Source organism: Narcine bancroftii, chromosome 7, assembly GCF_036971445.1.
Source record: "Narcine bancroftii isolate sNarBan1 chromosome 7, sNarBan1.hap1, whole genome shotgun sequence".
In the NCBI taxonomy this organism is placed as follows: domain Eukaryota; kingdom Metazoa; phylum Chordata; class Chondrichthyes; order Torpediniformes; family Narcinidae; genus Narcine; species Narcine bancroftii.
In genome coordinates, this window is record NC_091475.1 from 2,406,129 (window position 1) to 2,426,130 (window position 20,002).

The following is a 20,002-nucleotide window of genomic DNA, read 5'->3' on the forward strand; positions in this document are numbered from 1 at the left end:
GTTGAAGCCTGTGAGACCAAGGTCAAACTCAATGGTTTTGAGATAAGACGGCCAGTTTTTAATTGTTCTGAGAAGATGGAGGGTCTTGAAATAGACCTGAACTTTATTGACCATTTCAAGTAACATGCAAGTATTATGGTCTCAAGTATAGTATTAATTATCTTTTAATTGGATATCAAAGTTGATAAGTAATAGCCCATATAAGGCCTAATAAACCTGGAAAACGCTATTCAACTTTCTCATAAATATTTTTCAATGAACGAGTCATAAACAAGGATATTCCAAGCTCTCCAGGCAACTATTTAGAAAGATGATTGAGGACTCTGTTGAGAGCAGCTTGATGAGCAACATTCGACACCATTGTTTGAAGCGGTAAGCCTTCTGTGTTTATCACAGAATAGAATACAGTTTTGGGGATTTGGAGCTGCTTGTCTGATTAGGATTGTTTTGGTTTTGAAAAAATTGTTGTGCATGTTTAAAATCTGCGATGAAAACACAGCAGCTGCTAAGGAACCGTGTCAAGATGAAAGTAACAGCTTATGGAAGAATTGCAAAGGGGGCAATTAGATACAAAAGGAAATAAAATGACTGTTCAAGCAAGACTGAGGGAGAATATAGATAAAGAAAATAAAACATCTAAAATTACGGCAAAAATCATTAATAGAGGTTGAGACCAAATTCTTAATAGTGGCTGAAGCTATGCCACAAGATGGTGGTGTGGAGGATGGCCAATCCAAAATGGAGACATGGTCAGAGATTAAAGCATCACCTAACACACAAGACCTAATTGGACCTAGCAAAAGTGCATCAAATATTTCCAGCAGGAGGAGCTCTAGAGCAGGATCCAGAGTTTCAAGCTTTTAAAGATGCAAGCAGGCGCAGCAACTCTTAAAGTGGAAAAGAAAATGTTTCTGTTTGAATTGAACTTAGAAGATAAGGAGGAGCAGATAAGATGGGCATGGGTGCGGCAACAACAAGAGAAAAGGAGCTGAGGAGAAGCAGCTAAGAATGGAGGAAATGGAGCTAAAAAAGCAAAGGAAGCAACTAGAAGTGGACAAAAGAAATTGCTATTATTGAGGCCAGGTTACAGGCACTGGAAAGTTCATATCTGGTGCTCAAAGTAAATGATTGAAAACATAAAATTTTGATGAAGAACTCCAAGCTGAGTCAACGTTAGATCCACAATATTGGTCTGGTCTTGGAAGAGACAGGTCGAGGTACAAAGATGAACTAGTGTTAAACCACAAGAAGCGCGCAAATTATGACTTGGTGCAAATTTTAGGTATGGAGAGATGGAATATGGAAATTCTAAGTTATGTACCTTTGGAGAAAATTACATGTAATTTAAGAAATAAATATTCTACTTTCTTACAAATTTGGATCCTGTATATCCAAAGTTTAGGCATAAATATGTAAAAATGTATTTCTGGCCTCTTAATGTGTGAGCTGATCCTTTGTGCAATCCAGAATAATATTATCTTTCTCTTTTTCTATTTTTTTCCATATAACTATATGTTATATCTATTTCTATTATGTTTTTCAGTGGCAAGGGGGTATAAGAGGGAGGGGGGAGGGCAAAGGATGAGAGGGTAAAAATCACCATATAATGACTTTAATTTCAAATCTAATCAAATTTTGCTTATGTAAAAGTATGTGATTACTTGGATGTAAAATTTTAAATAAAATATTTTTAAAAACTTGGTGCAGAGCCAGTGTAACAGCCACAATTTGGACTTGGTCTTGAAAGAGGCAGTGGAGAGGCTGAGCCAGTGCGGCGAATGCGAGATAAGTGAGATCCCGAATTAATGAGGTGGATCCAAAGATCCAGAGATCAAACCCAGATGATGGCTGCATTGGACAAAAATGGGAGTCCAATGCCATCTCATATAGGGTCATACCAGGAGCTCCTGGCAAGGATCAGAAATCCAGGTGGACAATCCAGGTAAAACTAGGCATGACAAAGCAGGATGAAATGGCTGCATTGTTAATTCAGTTACAGACACACTCTTCCCAAAATTTTTGATGGTAACCCACTTCAATTTCAAAGGTTTATAAAAAGCTTTGAACGTGGTATTAAAATTAAAAGTCACAGCTCGGAGGATTGTTTAGAGTATTTGCTTCAATTCACAAGTGGACGATCAAGAGAACTTGTAAAGAGTTGCCAACATATGGCTCCAAATCAAAATGGCTAGAGAAACACTTTAGTGACAAGCATAGAATTTCTAGAGCTTATGTACAGAAGGGTCAATAAGACCAGAGGATGCGAATGGTTTCCAAGCTTACGCCCTCTTTCTCAGAGGATGTTGTAATGTCATGATGGAGATTGGCTGTAGTTGAGAGCTTGATGTACCTCAGAATATGGTAAACATTGTAGATATATTACTCAACTGGATGAGAGAATTATGGAAAAGATAAGTTGTTGAATACTTTTATGGATTTGGTGGATTTCATTTAAGGACAAGTGGATGTTATCACAGATCCAGTGTAAGGAATTAAGAATACTCAAACAATGAGTAAAGAAGTTGAAAAGTCCAAATCATATCCTCAACCAAAATTGAAGAAAAGGTACATTTGCCACATCTCTGACAGGGTGAATAAAGAAATTAAGGAAAAGGGAAAGTTCCCTGTTGAGAAGAAATGTTTATCATGTAATGATAAACACGATTTTGAAAAATGTGCACGGATGGAAAAGAAGTTGCAGAGTGAAAGAATTACTTTTTTGAAGGAAAATGGAGTGTGTTTTGCATGTCTGTGTAAAGGACACCTCAGCAAAGACTTCAAAAAGCGATTCAGCTGTGATGTATGAAACTTCTGTATTGACAAGTGGTCTTATTGGAGTCGGTGCAGATAACTGCAAACTCTCGATAGTGCCTGTCCAAATTAAGGCCAAGGATGGGAATGCAACAGTACTACTTGTGCATTTCTTGACCCAGGAAGCAATGCATCATTTTGCACTGTGGGCCTTATGAAAAGGCTTGAAGGAAAAAAGACAAAGATTCTATTGAAAACCATGGGGCAAAGAAAGGACGTTTACACTAACGTGGTTTTAGGATTAGAGGTTGCTAGAAAACACTGTGACAATTTTTGTGATCTTCCCAGCATATAGACAGAGAAAACTAAGCCTGTGCATAAAGGAAGCATCCCACATCAAAGTGATGTGGATCAGTGACCATATCTGAAGAAGGTGGATATACCATGAGATCAAGCTGCTAATTAATTTAAATATATCAAAGGCTCTGGAACCAATAGAAGTAATCCCTAGTGTGAGAGATGGATCATGCCCTATTAATGGACCATTAGAATGATATTGCTCAGAAACAGTCAACAAGGGTCAATATATCTGTTGTGAAACTCAAAGAACCTTCAGAAGAATACAGTTCTTAGAGAATTTTACTGATGAAAATAAGTCAAGAGCATCTAAATCAGTAAATAAGAAATTGTTTTCATCAAAAATGGATGAAAATAAAGCATTAGAAGATTCTGTAAGTATTGCTGGTGATTATTCCTGTGAAATTAAATCAAGGGCAGGAATGAAACAAATGTTTGGGAACAAATGTGACAATAAGGTGCAACTGCCTTCAGAATACAAAATGTTGAAAAAAAACTTTGAAATATTGGATGATCCAGAAAGGAGTAACTAAAAATATTTTAACTTTGTACTTGGAAACGAAACTGCTCTGAGATTCTTCAGTTTTGGAAGTAACGAAAAGAGAAGCTCAGAGAGCAGTTGACAAGAATGGAGAATTAATTGTAATGAGAATTCATAAAACTAAGAGGAAGAATAGAATAGCTGCTTAAAAAATTGAATGCAGTTATTGAAGAAAGGGATTCAGCATTATCAAGATGTAGAAGGTTGGAGGAGGAGATTCAGTTTTTGAAAGAGAACAAGTCATTGCTTTCCATAGTCAGTTGTATTGTGTTATTAAACAATGGAGAATGTTCCTTGAATATGCAAAAAGGAAATATTACATTGTTGAAGACCCAGATAATAAATATAGAGAGAGAATCTGATTTTAAAAATACTTCATGATAAATTATCAGAAAATGCGACTGAATTGGAAGTTACAAAATTGAATCCGGAATTACAGGAAAAACAATAACAGCCAGAGTGGACCAATGTTATTCAGGTCCTACCTTTTCTAAAACAGGCTGCAGGAGAAAAAGAAAAGGAGAAAGAAGTCTCCTCGTGCCCTCAAGAAAGTGAATACCTTGGAAATTAAAACTAACTTTCTGAACAGAACGATTACTAAAATATGTCTTTTACAAGAAGCAGAAAGATTTAATGATTGACTTTCACTTTGATATTTACCTGATGCATTACTATATTTGATTTTCTTTGTAGTGGTAATTTTTTTAAAGTTATAATTAGGGGCCGGTATTGTAAGGGTTAAAATGATTTAAATTCACTTGTATACTTGGGCTGCCACTCTGTGGCAGCCTGAATTTGTTTGAATGCTTCTGAGTTGCAGCCTGTGAGACCAAGGTTGAGATAAGATGGTCAGTTTTGAATTGTTCTGAGAAGATGGATGCTCTTGGAATAGACCTGAACTTTATTGACTGTTTCAAATAATGTGTTAAGTAATGTATTAAGTATAGTTTTAAGTATCTTTTACTCAGATATCAATGTTGATAAGTAATAACCCATATTAAATCTAATAAACCAGGAAAAACTCTATTCAACTTTGTCATGAATCTTTTTTTGATGAACGAGTCATAAACAAGGACATTCCAAGCTCTTCAGGCAACTATACAGGAAGATAATCGCTACAGATAAAGATACATAACCATTATCAGGCTTCAGCCCTTCATAAAGATATGGACAAAATGTGGGCAGGTGCCCAAAAAAATAGATGTGGTGAGGGGCAGGGGGAGGAACACAGTCCCTAAGGCAGTAGGTAATGAGTGGATAAGGGAGGGAGGGCACACCAGCAAAAAGGGGGAGAGAAGATGGCTCTGTGAATGGAGAGAGAAGGGGGTGGAGAGCTGGAGGAAAGAAGACAAAGGGACGGAGAAGAGCGAGGAAGAACAGTGAGTAGATGAGCAGAAACTGGAGATGTCAATGACAATGCCAGAAAACACGGAAAATTAGGTGTTTGCTCCTCAAATATGCGTGTGGTCTTGGTTTGACAGTACATGAGGCTATAGACAGATTGGCTAGCATGAATGTGTACCATTACTAAATTAGTAAATTGACTGTCTGCCCAGATGATGTAATCTCTCCCGTTGATGTGAAGGAAGATGCTGTTTTCCCAAGAACATGATACAGCATGGTAGAAATGGATTCTGGCTATTGAAACCCATGCCACCCAATTAACCTACCAACTCGGTTTGTAAATCCATGCAAATCATGGGGCCATCCATATACAAACTCCTTTCAGATAGCAGCAGATGAGAGCTCGTCCCTACCTGGAGATTTTATTTCTATGGTAACAGGCTTAAAGGCCAGCTGAGTGGCTGCACACCTTCCCCAGCCTGTCCAATTCCAACACTTAAAGGAACCAATTGCATCAAGTCACGTAATGATGAGATGAAGTTTACAGTGTCATTGTTGCAGGTGTGTCAGCAGAGGGCTAAGCCTTTAACTTGTTCCCAGGCACAACTGCATCATCAGTATGCTCTTCCTTGTATAAAGCTGTAATGACCCCTTTTATCACTGACTCCACTCATGTTCTCATTCCTGGGAAGGCATCCTGAACACTATGTGAGATGCATCTTATTTGAAAATAGGATGCAATTGTACATGGTTTTCCTGTGCGTAATTCAAAACATTGAAGGATAACTTGTATATATTTGATTTGTATCAATAGATATAGAGTGGGCTTGAGAAAAAATAAAAAGCAGTCCTTTTACAATCTTTGAGAATTTATGTTTCAAAGAAATAATTGTTTTCTTAAAGCACATTCTAGACCCTTTCTCAATTCCTTGAATATTCCATTTCTTCCACGTGACTGCAGGCCGAGGTTTGCCAGCAGGTTTAGCGGAAGTGGAAATGATACAACGTGCACGAGCAAAGAGGGTTTGGGAAGCTTCTCTACCTCCACTGAGTGACCGCTGGCAATTTGAGAAGAGGAAAAAGATGATGGAGGAGATGGAGAGAAATGAGTGGACTTTCCGGGAGCAAGAAATTGAAAAGTATGCATTAAGGCTGGTACATTAAGGACATTCAAAATGCTCTTGGGCACATGGATGTAAGAAAAATAGAGGCTTTTGGGTGTGAAGTGGGGAAATATTAGATTATTGTGGAGTTGGTTTACAAAGATTAACACAACTTTATGGGCTGATGTGTTCTATGTGCCAAGCCAAAAAAAAAAGAAAGGATTCATTTAGTTTGAATGAGAAGTTAATGGAATATGATATAAGTTTACTTTGAACATGTGTTAAGTAAGAATAAGTTTATTGGGAGACAACAATAGATAAAAGGAAGCAGCAACTTGGAAATTAGATTATTCTAACTGATCTTTTTGTAGATTAGTACTTCAGTATTGAAGGAGAATTGGACAGTCATTTGTATTGACTTTTGAATAAGGTTTAATTGAAGTTTTGTCTGACGTCTCTCTCACTTAAAGTAGTATAATAATAAAATTCAGAATGGAACTTGGGAGTTCTCTTACTGGTTTTCCCAAAATTTATCTTTGAGCTATTACGTACCTAAAAATAATTGATCATTCATTTATTTCATGATTGTTTGGAGGACTTTGCTGAATGTATATTATCTGCTATGTTTCCTGCATTATGACTTTTCTAGTTGGAAGTGTTTTGGTGCATTTTTGCATCATGAGTGATAGTGCATAGGTATAGAAAGCAAAAAGCTTCCAATGACAGAAGTTGCTTAGAATCCACAAAAACAGAGTACTTTCTTTCTTTACTCTGGCTTGGCTTCGCGGACGAAGATTTATGAAGGGGTATGAGTACTATACCCATATCAATATGTATATTGTGCATAGTAAGATGCAAATACTAATGACACAAGTTTGTTTTGCATTAACACAGGCATTAGATGTTCAGAAGAACGAGTACAAAGTCTAGAATTATTGCAATTGCAGTTGGATTACAAAGTGCACAAAATGTAATCCCACAGGGTCCTATTTTCTAGATTAATGAGTTCATTTCATGATACAGTTTATTACAAGTGTAGACAAAGGATTCTGCCAGTTCTGTCATTACACAGTGAGTTTGCATGCTTATCCTTGTTCTAAATTTTTCTAGCTCTCTAACTTCCTTTTCTGTCTAAGACTATTTAAGACAGACTGCTTTTCACCTTAGTCAACAGCCTTGATCTCATTTTGTGGTTCAGGGTCAGCGTTTATTTCATGATGCCTTTGTGATGTGTGATATAAAAGTGCGATACAAAGTGCGAAATGGCTGCACCATTTCATCAGATGCAAGGATCGACAACGAGATAGACAACAGACTCGCCAAGGCAAATAGCGCCTTTGGAAGACTACACAAAAGAGTCTGGAAAAACAACCAACTGAAAAACCTCACAAAGATAAGCGTATACAGAGCCGTTGTCATACCCACACTCCTGTTCGGCTCCGAATCATGGGTCCTCTACCGGCATCACCTACGGCTCCTAGAACGCTTCCACCAGCGTTGTCTCCGCTCCATCCTCAACATTCATTGGAGCGCTTTCATCCCTAAAATCGAAGTACTCGAGATGGCAGAGGTCGACAGCATCGAGTCCACGCTGCTGAAGATCCAGCTGCACTGGGTGGGTCACGTCTCCAGAATGGAGGACCATCGCCTTCCCAAGATCGTGTTATATGGCGAGCTCTCCACTGGCCACCATGACAGAGGTGCACCAAAGAAGAGGTACAAGGACTGCCTAAAGAAATCTCTTGGTGCCTGCCACATTGACCACCGCCAGTGGGCTGATATCGCCTCAAACCGTGCATCTTGGCGCCTCACAGTTCGGCGGGCAGCAACCTCCTTTGAAGAAGACCGCAGAGCCCACCTCACTGACAAAAGGCAAAGGAGGAAAAACCCAACACCCAACCCCAACCAACCAATTTTCCCCTGCAACCGCTGCAACCGTGCCTGCCTGTCCCGCATCGGACTTGTCAGCCACAAACGAGCCTGCAGCTGACGTGGACATTTACCCCCTCCATAAATCTTCGTCCGCGAAGCCAAGCCAAAGAAAAAAAAAGAAATAATCATCTATAGTTATTTTTTTGGGCCTATCCTTTATGTTTTATTATTTATGTATACTTGGAATGGATTACATTTTAATAATTTGTTTTTGCAATTTTGCTTTGCCTTTCATTTTTCTTAATCTTTCCTGCATTCCTCCTTATGTCCATCAAAATCTAAATGCCTGTGCTGAATCTTTTATATTAGATTAAATCTTCTTTTAGTTCTTCATTTATTCACAATACCATTCAATTAGCTTGTTCTGATTCCCACGGAGAAATGTTTCAATGAAAATAATGATATTTACAACTCAGCAGCAATTTGGAAAAATTGCTTAGTGTATATGAGGGGTAGCTCCATTTTTGTTTTTGCCCTTGATCTGCTCCACCAAGTATCATCTTTCGGAGCCTTTCCCCCTAACTCCACCCTCTTTCTTACCAGTGCCCTGTCATCTGATTGCGTGTGCTATGAAACTTTTTTAAAACAGGATGTTTTTTATCAGAAAAATTCTTGTTTCCTACTTTCACATTGGAGGAATTAACACAGTAAATTGTTTCATTTAAATGAGAATATTTAAAAAGGCGGATGGAGAAAATATAATAACAATCCAGTGGTCATTGGGGATCAGAGGTGGAGAAGGTGAGCAAATTTGAAGTTCTTTGGAGTCATTACCTTGGAGGATCTTTCCTGGACCTAGTACACTAATGGCATCAGTGCCTCTACTTTCTCAGGAGTTTGCAGAAGTTTGGCATGACGTTGGAAACCCTGGTAAATTTATACAAATGTGAGGTGGAAAATGTATCACAGTCTGGCATGGGACACCAATATCCCTGAGCCTAAGGTAATGGATCACAGATAAAACCTCACCACCATCGAGAACACCTACATGGAATGGTGCCCTCGGAGAGCAGCAGCAATCATCAAGGATCCGCACCACCCAGCGTATGCTCTGTTCTTGCTGCTACCCTCAGGAAAGAGGTCTCAGTGCTACAAATTTCCACCACCAGGTTCAGGAACAGCTGCTCCCCCTTCACCATCAGACTCCTCAACAACAAACTCAATCAGGGACTCATTTGAGGACTCTCAATTGTGCATTATATTGATTTTTTCTCTCTCTCTCCCTATTGCACAATTAGGTTGTTTACATTTCTTTATTTATTTACATGTGTACATTGAGTCAGTTTTTTTTGCACTGACCTCAATAAGTGGTAATTCTGCCTCACCCACAGGAAAAAGAACCTTGGGGTGTTATGTGATGTCATGTTTGACAATAAATCTGAAATTTGAAGATCTAAATTTGTTAAAGGATCATCGCTATACTTTAGCATTATTCATTGTTTATAAAAATACACCAAAGTATCTAATTCAGTGGCAAATGGATTGTAACGAGCAGATGTCGATTTGCAGTAATTGTGTAAAAAGATACACAAAGGATAGTGGGTTTTTTTATTGGGGATAAAATAATAAGCAGGGGCTTATTATTTAAAATCCATTGCCTAAAAGGGTTAAGGAGTCCGATTCAGCAGTAGTTTTCAAAGGAGAATTGGGAAGGGAAAATTGAATTCCTTGCCCTTCTTTATCAGCAATTCTATGAGATTGAAAAGACAGCCTTGCAATATGATTTATTTTGTCTATTATACTTTCTTGAGGCTTCAGGAAATTCGACTAGATGTTCTGAAGAACTTGTTAAAGCAACGAGAAGCAAAACAACAGGAAATAAATGTGAAATTGATTGATGTACAATGGTCCAAACTTCAACAAAAGAAAGCAACAATGATAAAGAAGATAAGGTTGGAGCACATCAAAGGTCATTAACCCTTTTTTATGTTTATAATGTGCAAATGTTGAGGAAAACAAATATCCTGTCATAGATCTTAGCCACACCTTATTCCTATCTTGCTGGACTCTTCAAAATTCCTTTATTGTCATGTAATAGGACACAACATGTAATATCACATGAAGTTGGCTTCTCCCTGTTGTAAGAGTTGCCATTAGTGACGTCCGGTGCCCCTTACAGTTTGAGAGAAAGAGAAACAAGAGAGGGTCCTTTCAGAGTCGTTGAATGTCTGTGGATTCTCCTCCAGAGCACCCGAAGCCTCCGCAGCTGCAGACTTCTATTTGATCATTCGGCAACCCAATCTCTAGATCCAAGCCTTCAGGAGCCCTTCTTGCCCTCAACACCCTCCCGAATCCCAGCACTGTTACCTAGTTCCCATGACCCAGCTTCCAGCAGCCCATGCAGGTCTCTCAACCACAAGTCACCCACTGCTTGAGTGGGCCCCTGAGCCACTGAGCCCTTTGCTGGTCCTGTGCCGCGGTCTCCTCTGGTTCTCCTTCTCCCAGCTCCTGGTGCCCTGCGCCAGTCCACTACTCTCCTGGAGTCTGCAACCCCTCATTGTTGCTGCTGAGTACAGAATCTGCCATTTTGGACACAGATCCATTGTTGCAGGATTTTATTTCAAAAATGCCATTGGCTCCTCTAACAGGCTGTTTAATGCCTGTACAGAGCTGCCAGCATTAAGTTCAGGTGGCTTAACCCTTTGGAGGAGCGCTGTGTCTCTATTCGCCCGGGTCCATGCCAGAGGCATCATTGCCGTTACAGTAGTTCCGGCAGTGCCGCCATGCAGAGGCGATCTCTTTTAAAAAAAAAACCTGACTTTGTGATTTATTAAAATCACTTTAATATCTCTCATAGCATATATAATGTCATCTTTAGTTAAGTTTCAGACTTTATGAGACTAATATCAATCCATATAGGTGGGAATATTGATTCCAAAGTATTACTTAACACTAAAAGGTTTATCCTGTTGGAATAACTCACTAAGACAGGTAATTTCTCTCAAGAGAGAAACAGAATTAATATTTCTGATTTATATCTCTCTGCACACATTGACCGAGTATTTCCAATAGTTTCTGTTTTACTTTCAGATTTCCAGAATCTGCAGATTTTAAAAAAAAACTGTAAGCTTGAGTGGGAAAACTTTATTGCTTGCTTGGTGGCTATTTGTTTTTTAAAGAAAGGGAAGATATCTTATGAAAGGAAGATAGCACAAAATATTGAAAGACAGTATAAATTGGTAGAATTATATAAAGTAGAAAAGGGTGGCTAAAGTAAACATAGGTCCCTTGGAAGATGAGAAAAGGGAATTAATATTGGGTAATGTGGAAATATCCAAGGCTTACAAAAACCATTGTTTGTCTTCATGGTGGAAATCATGTCTAATATGCCAGAGAGAGATGTTATAGATGCATATGGAAGTGAGGACATTGATACAAAAATTAGAAACAGTTAGATTTCTTTCATTGTAAGGTAATTAAGAGTTATGGGGAAAGGCAGATAGGTTGACTGGAGTCCATGGCCAGATCAACTATGATCCTATTGAATGGCAGAGCACACATGATGGGCCAGATGGCTAACTCCTGCTCCTATTTCTTACATTCTTGTGTTTTAATCCATTTGCAAGAACGTGAAGGGAGAAAAGAAATGAGTTTGCAAGTCATAATTTTTGAAGGTCTCAGTCCTGCAATGTTGACTCTTTTCCCATAGATGCTGTCTGACCTATTATTTCCAGTAAATCACTTGTTGAATACAAAGGAGGATCACAAATTCTACAATCCAAACATAGTGACATTTTTGTCTTCAGGATGAGGAATGTTGAGTCCATTTATCAATTCATTTATCTCTCAAAAAAACATTCTTGGTATCAAGAATTAAATTTTAAATTAAGTGAAAATTTGTGTTCTGAGATTTTATTATTTGTTTTTGATTCTAGAAATAAGAAAATTAACAACTAAGAGAAGAAATGTGGAAGGGAAGTTTGAACGACGTAGCCTCATAAAGGACTATGCAAATTATGCTTCACAGGTTTATGCTCCTATTTCTCGAATTGGCCAGTTTGCAGACCAGAACTCAGAGCGATTTGTTGTGAAAAGCCATTTTCTATCCACATATGATGGTAAGTCATTGAAATGGTAAGGCATAGGTTGTGTATAACTTTTAATTTGTTTTGGAGTCCATTTAATCTGAATGACAAAACTTTCATTTTATAGTCATTTTACAAAAATATGAACAAAGCCTCACATTATAATGTGCAGTTTGGAAGGAAAAATGGAAGATCAAACTATGAAATAGTGAAAGATTGCATGCTGCTGTGGCTTGGAACTAGGAGTGCCTGTGCATGTCTTGCAAAAGGTTGGTTTGTAGCTGCAACAGGTTATCCAAAAGGCAAATGGAGTTTTGGCCTTTATTGTGAGAGGGATTGAATCTAGGAGCAGAGAAGTTCTGATCCAACTATACAAGATACTGGTGAGGTTGCACCTGAAGTACTGCATATAATTCTGGTCTCCTTGCTTGAGAAAAGATGGACTAGCTTTATGGGTGGGTGCAGAGGAGGTTCACCAGGTTGATTCGAGAGATGAGAGATTAACCTATGCTGTTAATCAAGGCTATTGAGTAGCCTTGGATTATACTCACAGGAATTCAGGATATCTTACAGAAAGTTTTAAATATATTGAAGGGTAAAGGAAGGAAAGTTATTTCCACCGGCATATCTCGGGGGCATAAATTGAAGATTTGGTGGAGTAGATTTCTAATGTAGATGTGTAGGAATTGCTTTTTAAATTAAAAAAAATGTTATATTTAGACATACAGCACAAAAGTGGCCATTTCAGCCTACAAGTCTGTGCTGCCCAATTTACAACCAATTGACACCCAATTGACCTGCACCCTGGTACATTTCAAATAGTGAGAGGAAACCAGAGCCCCCGGGGAAAACCCATGCAGTTATGGTGAGAAGGTACAAAGTCCTTACTGACAGCGCAGGATTTGAACCCCTATCCCAATCGCTGGCGCTGTAAAGGCATTGTGCTAACTGCTACGCCAACCATGATGCCCCAGAGAGTAATGAATCTACAATTCTCTGCCCAATGAAGCAACAGAGGCTACCTCATTAATTATATTTAAGACAGATATATTTAGATATATTTATGGGCTTTCTTCATGATTACATTAATGTGTTGGGACCAGGCAAGGTCTTCAGAGATGGTGACTTCCAGGAATTTAAATTTGCTCACCCTCCCAACCTCTGATCTCCCAATTGTTACTAGATCGTATACCTCTGGCAGATCAGGCCTGGAGCCTTGCAGGATCATGGGTGATGAGAGATCAGTGCTGGGCTCATGGGAATAAGTTGGTGGAGCAAGTCCATTTTTCTCCTCTTGTATTTTATGTTTAAAGACCTTTTAAGATGTTCTCCAAACAATCAATTGGATATTAGCACAATGTATTTTCATTTTTGCATTCTGTTACACCCCTTCAAAAAGGATCTATCTGCAACACTTCCACTTTTTACCTGTTGATAACATCTCCTGGGTGGTAAGGAAAGATTTAAATTTGAAAACTCCTGGCCTGCATTAAGTGTACATAATAGTAAGTTGTACATCTCCAGCAGCTGATTTTCAATTGTTAAAAACAATTATGAGGAAAAACATGAAAAAGTGGCACATTACTTTCTTATCATTCACTGTATGGGGGGGGGGGGGGGGGGGAAGCAAAATGTGTATACCTGCAGTGTTGATGTGAAAGATCTCAATGTCCTGATTCCTCCACTGTAAAGTTCTACAGGCCAAATAAGGAAAGGTGCAAAGAAAGAAAATATGTAATGGAACAGTGCAGGCTCTTTGGCCCAGAATGTTGTGCCTACCTATATAAATACCATTTATAAAATTAAGTTCCTCTTCAGAAGATAAGATGAAGAGGCTATTTATTGTTCACAAATGGTTTAAAGCTGCTTCAGACTTGTAGCGAACATTTTAAAAATGTTTTAGGTCTACTAGATTTGGAGGATTCGCTGCCGGATTTTGTTACTCAGCCTCGTATACGAATTCAGAGACCAAAACAGACGACAAAGGATGGCTTCTTAAAGTATTCTGCTCGAAAGGAAATGGAATTGGCTAATCTTCATAAGGTACATTTAATGAAAAGACGCAGTTTTTAGGACGATGACTTCTGAATCAAGATTCCTTTTCTTGACATGATCACAATATACACAAAAATCTGATTCCTTTGTTAGCCGCGTAAAGGAAAAATGTTGATCCATGCCTCAATCAGACCAACTCCATGCCCATTAATCTGCACACAGACACAGAGATTGGCCTAGACCTTGACCCCCTTCAAAATGGATTTTTAATATATGGTACTTATTTCTTAAGTGATGTTCAACTGATGATCTCTATATTAGCTCTGCAAAACAATTGTTTCACACTGTATTCAGAATATTTACTACAACTCGCATAGATGTGATAAACCAATTCATCTTGATGATGTCAAGAGGAACAGTGCACTTTCCCACTTCCCCATTGAAAGTGCAACATATCTTTTGGATTGAGAAGTACTATAGTTAACTCAAGAAATTCTTCTCCCCATGCAGTGCACTTACACTGCTTGAAATGGCAATCAAACATTTTTTGCCTGCGCTTTGGAGTCATTTGCAGATCAGCTTGGAAGCTCACTGGCACCACAATTTTGAACTTTGGGTGAGTGGCGAAAGCTTTTTTCACTCCTGCCATGAGTATCTTATTAATCCCACCAAGTGTGTTACTCCTAATAAAAGCAAGAGGACACGGTCACAGTGAAGGAAAAGCAAAGAGACACTTACACTTCAAATATACAGTGTCAAACTTGCAGTGTGATAAAAGGAGGAGTGATCTGTAAAAAAAAAAATCATCTAAGTCCACCTCTCTAGCTACCATGATGTCTGACCTTTTTGGTGGTTGCTGAATCTTTGCGATCAGAGCCTGTGATTGATAACTCTAGCTAATTAATGCATTGTGTTTGGAAAGGGAACCCTCCTGTTTGTTGACTCCATTGACTCTTCCTTGAAACATTATTGTGCAGATAGAAGGTAAGTAACTGTTATGAGTTGACGAGAGAGAGTGTGTGAGAAGTTGTAGGAGAAGAAATCTAATGATATTGATAGATATTACTTGACTAAACCAGTGAGGTGCTGCAACTAGTTCGACAGCAGTGTAATCATGGTACCCCTCAATCTTTCCACTTCATGCCAGTTCTAGTTTGGTATGGTGGGATCATTTGGTACCTCCCTGTACTTTTGACTTCATCAACCAAGATATTTGAGCCATTGTAAAATCTTATAACCTACTCCCTGCCCAGCTGATGTGACACAGGGGTAGACTGAGATAGTGGTGCACTCCCCTTTAAAAGAACTAATCCATGATGGCATCTAATATAGGTTCAGTTTCCTGGTTTGTGCTATTCATCAACTAGATATATGGTTATATGGTTAACACTTAAAACCCAGTAATAGAGAAATCAAAGTACTGGGGATTTATAAACAAGCAAAAGCTCTTTTCTTAAGAGCGTGATTAAAAATGAGATTCAGGTGAGAATGGGAGAACATTTTTTTAAGGTTGGCTATTGCAGCCACCAGTGTTTAACCTGCTTACTCTGATGTTAATTGATAGGTCTGTGGCGGTATGCCATCAGACAGGTGAACTGGCCCCGCTTGTCACGCACATGGCGGGGCAGCCGGCCAAAATGGCGCCGTCGGGGGTTTCCTCCTGACCTTGGTACCGGGCTCAGAAGACCACACTTGGGGACCCACGTGATGCCTTGGTGACGTTGGGCCCCCCAGCGCGGTTCTCAAACAGGTCCGGGCTGGGAATATAAGACCAGCCAGGCAGCCTGCAATAAATCAGTTTTTGCTCACTGAACTCAACCCGTCTGGTTGTGCGATCCTTCAGTGAGCAGTGTAGCCGCCACTACAATTGGTGACCCCGACAGGTTCAAACGTCTTTGAACCCAACGTGAACGACCCTTCAATCAACGCTATAGCCATCATGCTTCCTGACTTCTGGGTTCAGGAGCCGTAGACCTGGTTCAGCCAAGCAGAGGCTCAGTTTCACCTCCGCCAGATTTCATCAGATTCGACCAAGTTTTACCATGTGGTTGCCGCCCTGGACCAGGCCACTGCCAAATGAGTGCTGCACCTCGTTCAGCACCCACCCACAGAAGATAAGTACGGGACCATCAAGCGGGTGCTCACTGGTTCCCTCTGCCTCTCCAGGCACCAGTGTGCTACTTGGATGCTGCGCCTCGACACCTTGGGGGACAGAACTCCAATCAAGTTGATGACAAGATGCTTACGCTCGTGGGCGATCACACCAACTGCCCACTCTTCGAGCACATCTTCATCAACCATCTGCCTGAAGACATCTGGCCGTTACTGTCCCAGGAAGGTCGCTCAAAAGGCTCAGGAGCTATGGCTCTAACGATTCCCGGAGGGCTCCTCAGTCCAGCAGGTTACGAGTTACGAGCATGCTCACACCAAGCCTTCTATAACACTGCGGTGGAACACCCGGCCCCTGCAGGGGCCTCAAAGAGAATAGCCAGAAGCACTTCAGGCCTCTGCTTCTTCCACCAGCGCTAGGGAGCCAAGGCTCGGAAGTGTGTTCAGCCCTGCTCATTCCAGGGAAACAAGCAGGTCAGCCGCTGTTAATGGCTGTGGCAGCTGGCCAAGAACACAGCCTTCTCTACCTGCGGGATTCAGTCAGCGGCCGACGCTTCCTCGTCGACACCAGGGCCCAGATCCGCCTCATCCCAGCCACAGCCATCAAGTCCCGGAACCGGCCTCGAGGACCTCCCCTCCGTGTAGCCAATTCGACGGAGATCCAAACTTATGGAGACAAGACTATCCACTTCCAGATCGGCCAGCAGAAGTACTCATGGAGGTTCACCGTTTCATCCCTTCCAACCCCCATCCTGGGTGTCATTTTCCTCCTCGCCCACGGACTCCTGGTCAACATTCGAGGTAGGCGACTGGTAGATGTCTGTACCTTCCAATCCGTTCACCTCAACGCCTCCTGCACAGAGCAGCTGCAGATGGCCACGGTCAGCACGCCCAAGGAAGAGTTTCAGCGTATCCTGGACGAGTTCCCGTCCCTCTCAAGCTGCAGTTCTCTGCCGCCTCACCATGCCACGGGGTGTTTCATTACATCCCCACCCAAGGCCAGTCGGCTTCCGCCGGATAAGCTCCAGATAGCGAAGCAAGAGTTCTCGCATCTGCAGGAGCTGGGGATCATTTGATGCTCCGACAGTCCTTGGGCCTCGCCACTCCACCTGGTCCCAAAAGCCTCCGGCGGCTGGTGCCCCTGCGGAGATTATCAATGACTTAACGACACGACACCTGACCGTTACCCGATCCCTCACATCCGGGACTTTACGGGCAACCTGCATGGCGCAAGGGTATTCTCCAAGGTTGACCTGGTGTGCGGGTATCACCAAATCCCGGTGCACCCCGAGGTCATACCCAAAATGGCCATCATCACCCCCTTCGGCTTGTTCGAGTTCCTACACATGTTGTTTGGGCACAAGAACGCCTCCCAGACCTTCCAGCGCCTTATGGACACAGTGGGCAAGGATTTGAATTTCGTATTTATTTACCTGGACGACATCCTTGTTGCCAGCAGAGACCAGGCACAACACAAGTCTCACCTGCGCACCCTCTTCTCCCGACTGGCCGACTTTGGCCTAACGACCAATCCGGCCAAGTGCCAGTTCGGGAAAGAGTCCATGCAGTTCCTGGGCCATACCATCACACCCGAAGGAGCCACACCTGCCACTATGAAGGTTGCTGCAATCATGAAGTTCCCACGCCCGGACAACCTCAAGGGGCTACAGGAGTTCGCGGGTATGGTCAATTTCTATAACCGCTTCATTCCAAGTGCTGCCCGCATCATACAGCCACTCTTTGCCCTCATCGTGGCCAAAGACAAGACACTTGCCTGGACTCCAGAAGCCAGCAGGGCATTTGAAGCCACGAAAGATGCCCTCACGAAGGCTACCCTGCTTGTCCACCCACACACCAACCTGCATATGGCTCTCTGTCAATGCCTCTATCACAGCCATCGGCGCAGTCCTGGAGCAGCAGGTGAATGGACAGTGGAAACCACTGGCATTCTTTAGCCGACTTCTTTGCCCACCAGAGCGCAAGTATAATGCATTTGATCGTGTGTTAGTGGGCATGTACCTGGTGGTGCATCATTTCTGCTATTTCTTGGAGGGGAGGCCTTTCACCATTTTTGCCAACCACAAACCCCTCACTCAGGCGCTCGCTTATGGCAAGAGATCCCTGGTTGGCCTGCCAACAACGTCACCTCTCCTTCGTGTCGGAGTTCACCACCGACATTTGGTACAAGGCGGGGAAAGACAACATGGTCGCCAAAGCACTCTCACGACTGGCCATTTGCGCGCTGACACCCGGCTTTGACTGCGATTAGCTCGGCTGGGACCAGAAGTCTTGACGAGGAGACGCGGGCCTTCAGGACTGCCATCATGGGCCTGCGGTTTCAGGACCTCCCGACTCCTCACGGTGAGGGCACCGTCCTGTGCAATGACTCCATGGGCACCCCGCGACTGGTGGTTCCCCAGCAGTGGTGCAAGCAAGTCTTCCACCATATCCATGGCCTTTCCCACCCTTCCATCAAGTCCACGGTCCGTATGGTGGCAGAACATTTCGTCTGGCACGGGCTTCGGAAGCAGTTTGTGGACTGGGCCAGAACCTGCAACCATTGCCAGCTTTGCAAGGTACACAGGCACAACAGAGTGCCCGTACAAGATCTCGAACTCGTCCGGAAACGGTTCAGCCACATACATGTGGACATCGTCGGACCCTTACCCGTTTCCCGAGGTAACCATTACCTTTTCACAGGCCCGAAGCGATCCTGATATCAGATGCCTCCATGGACTCCTGCTCCCAAGCGCTTTTGAACAGTTGAGTTGCCCGGTCCGGCATCCTGAACCACCTCACCAGTGATTGTGGTGCCCATTTCACCTCTGCGCCCTGGGCACAGCTCGCCAACAGGCTTGGGATCGAGCTACATCCCACCACGGCCTATTACCCACAGGCCAATGGGCTAGTCGAGCGATTACACTGCCACCTTAAGTCGGCACTTATGGCCTGCTTCACCGGCCCCAGCTGGGTGGACGAGCTGCCTTGGGTGCTCCTGGGCATCCACTCGACATCCAAAGAAGATCTACAGGCGTCATCAGTTGAGCTGGTCTACGATGCACTGCTAGCCCTACCCAGTGAGTTCGTCAACGCACCTCACAACCCCCAGCAGTCACTGCATGGTCTACTTCCCTGCCTCTGAGCCCATTTGGACTCCTTCACACCCCCACCGCCACCCAGACATGGCACACTCTTGCATCCCCAGTGAACTGTACTCCGCAGAGTACATTTTTATCACGTGGGGCCCATCCACAGCACCTCTACAAAGACCATACAAAGGGTCATACAAAGTCGTCCAGCGTTCAGGATCCACTTTCACACTGGACATCGGTAATAAGAGGGAACTGTTTACGGTGGACAGGTTAAAGCCAGCCCCACCTGGACCCCACCAAATCAGTAGTTGAGGCCCAACCCAAGAGGCGAGGTTGCTCGGCAAAAAAGGACATTGGCACCGGTTCTGGGTGGGGGGGGGGAATGCTGTGTGGCGGTACACGATTAGGCAGGCAAACCGGCCCTGCTTGTCACGCATGCAGCCGGCCAAAATGGTGCCGTCGGCACTGGGCTCAGAAGCCCATGCTTGGGGACCCACGTGACGCCCTGGTGACGTCGGGGCCCCCCAACGCATTTCTCAGCCAGGTCTGGGGTGGGAGTATAACTGGGAGTATAATCAGTTCTTGCTCACTGAACTCAACCTGTCTGGTTGTGCGATCCTTCAGTTAGCAGCGTAGCCATCGCTACAGATCTACCATTATGGGAGAAGTTCATTAACATGGAATCTGTAGATGAAAGCTGAAAGATCAACTGAAGAAGTCAAACTGAAGTTGAAATGTCCAGAAAGAGAGGAA

The 20,002-nt window shown here is 42.4% G+C and overlaps 1 protein-coding gene across 7 annotated transcripts in view; it reads left to right on the top strand.

The window, feature by feature from the left end:
* The window catches only part of cfap91 (cilia and flagella associated protein 91), a 68,927-nt gene that overhangs the window by 21,070 nt on the left and 27,855 nt on the right, over positions 1-20,002 (top strand). For all 7 annotated transcript variants that reach the window (XM_069888477.1, XM_069888483.1, XM_069888479.1 and 4 more), the window contains 4 exons: positions 5,955-6,132; positions 9,780-9,937; positions 11,904-12,086; positions 13,957-14,096. In XM_069888477.1, the coding sequence (XP_069744578.1) occupies positions 5,955-6,132; positions 9,780-9,937; positions 11,904-12,086; positions 13,957-14,096 (659 nt within the window). The remainder of the gene's footprint in view (positions 1-5,954; positions 6,133-9,779; positions 9,938-11,903; positions 12,087-13,956; positions 14,097-20,002) is intronic.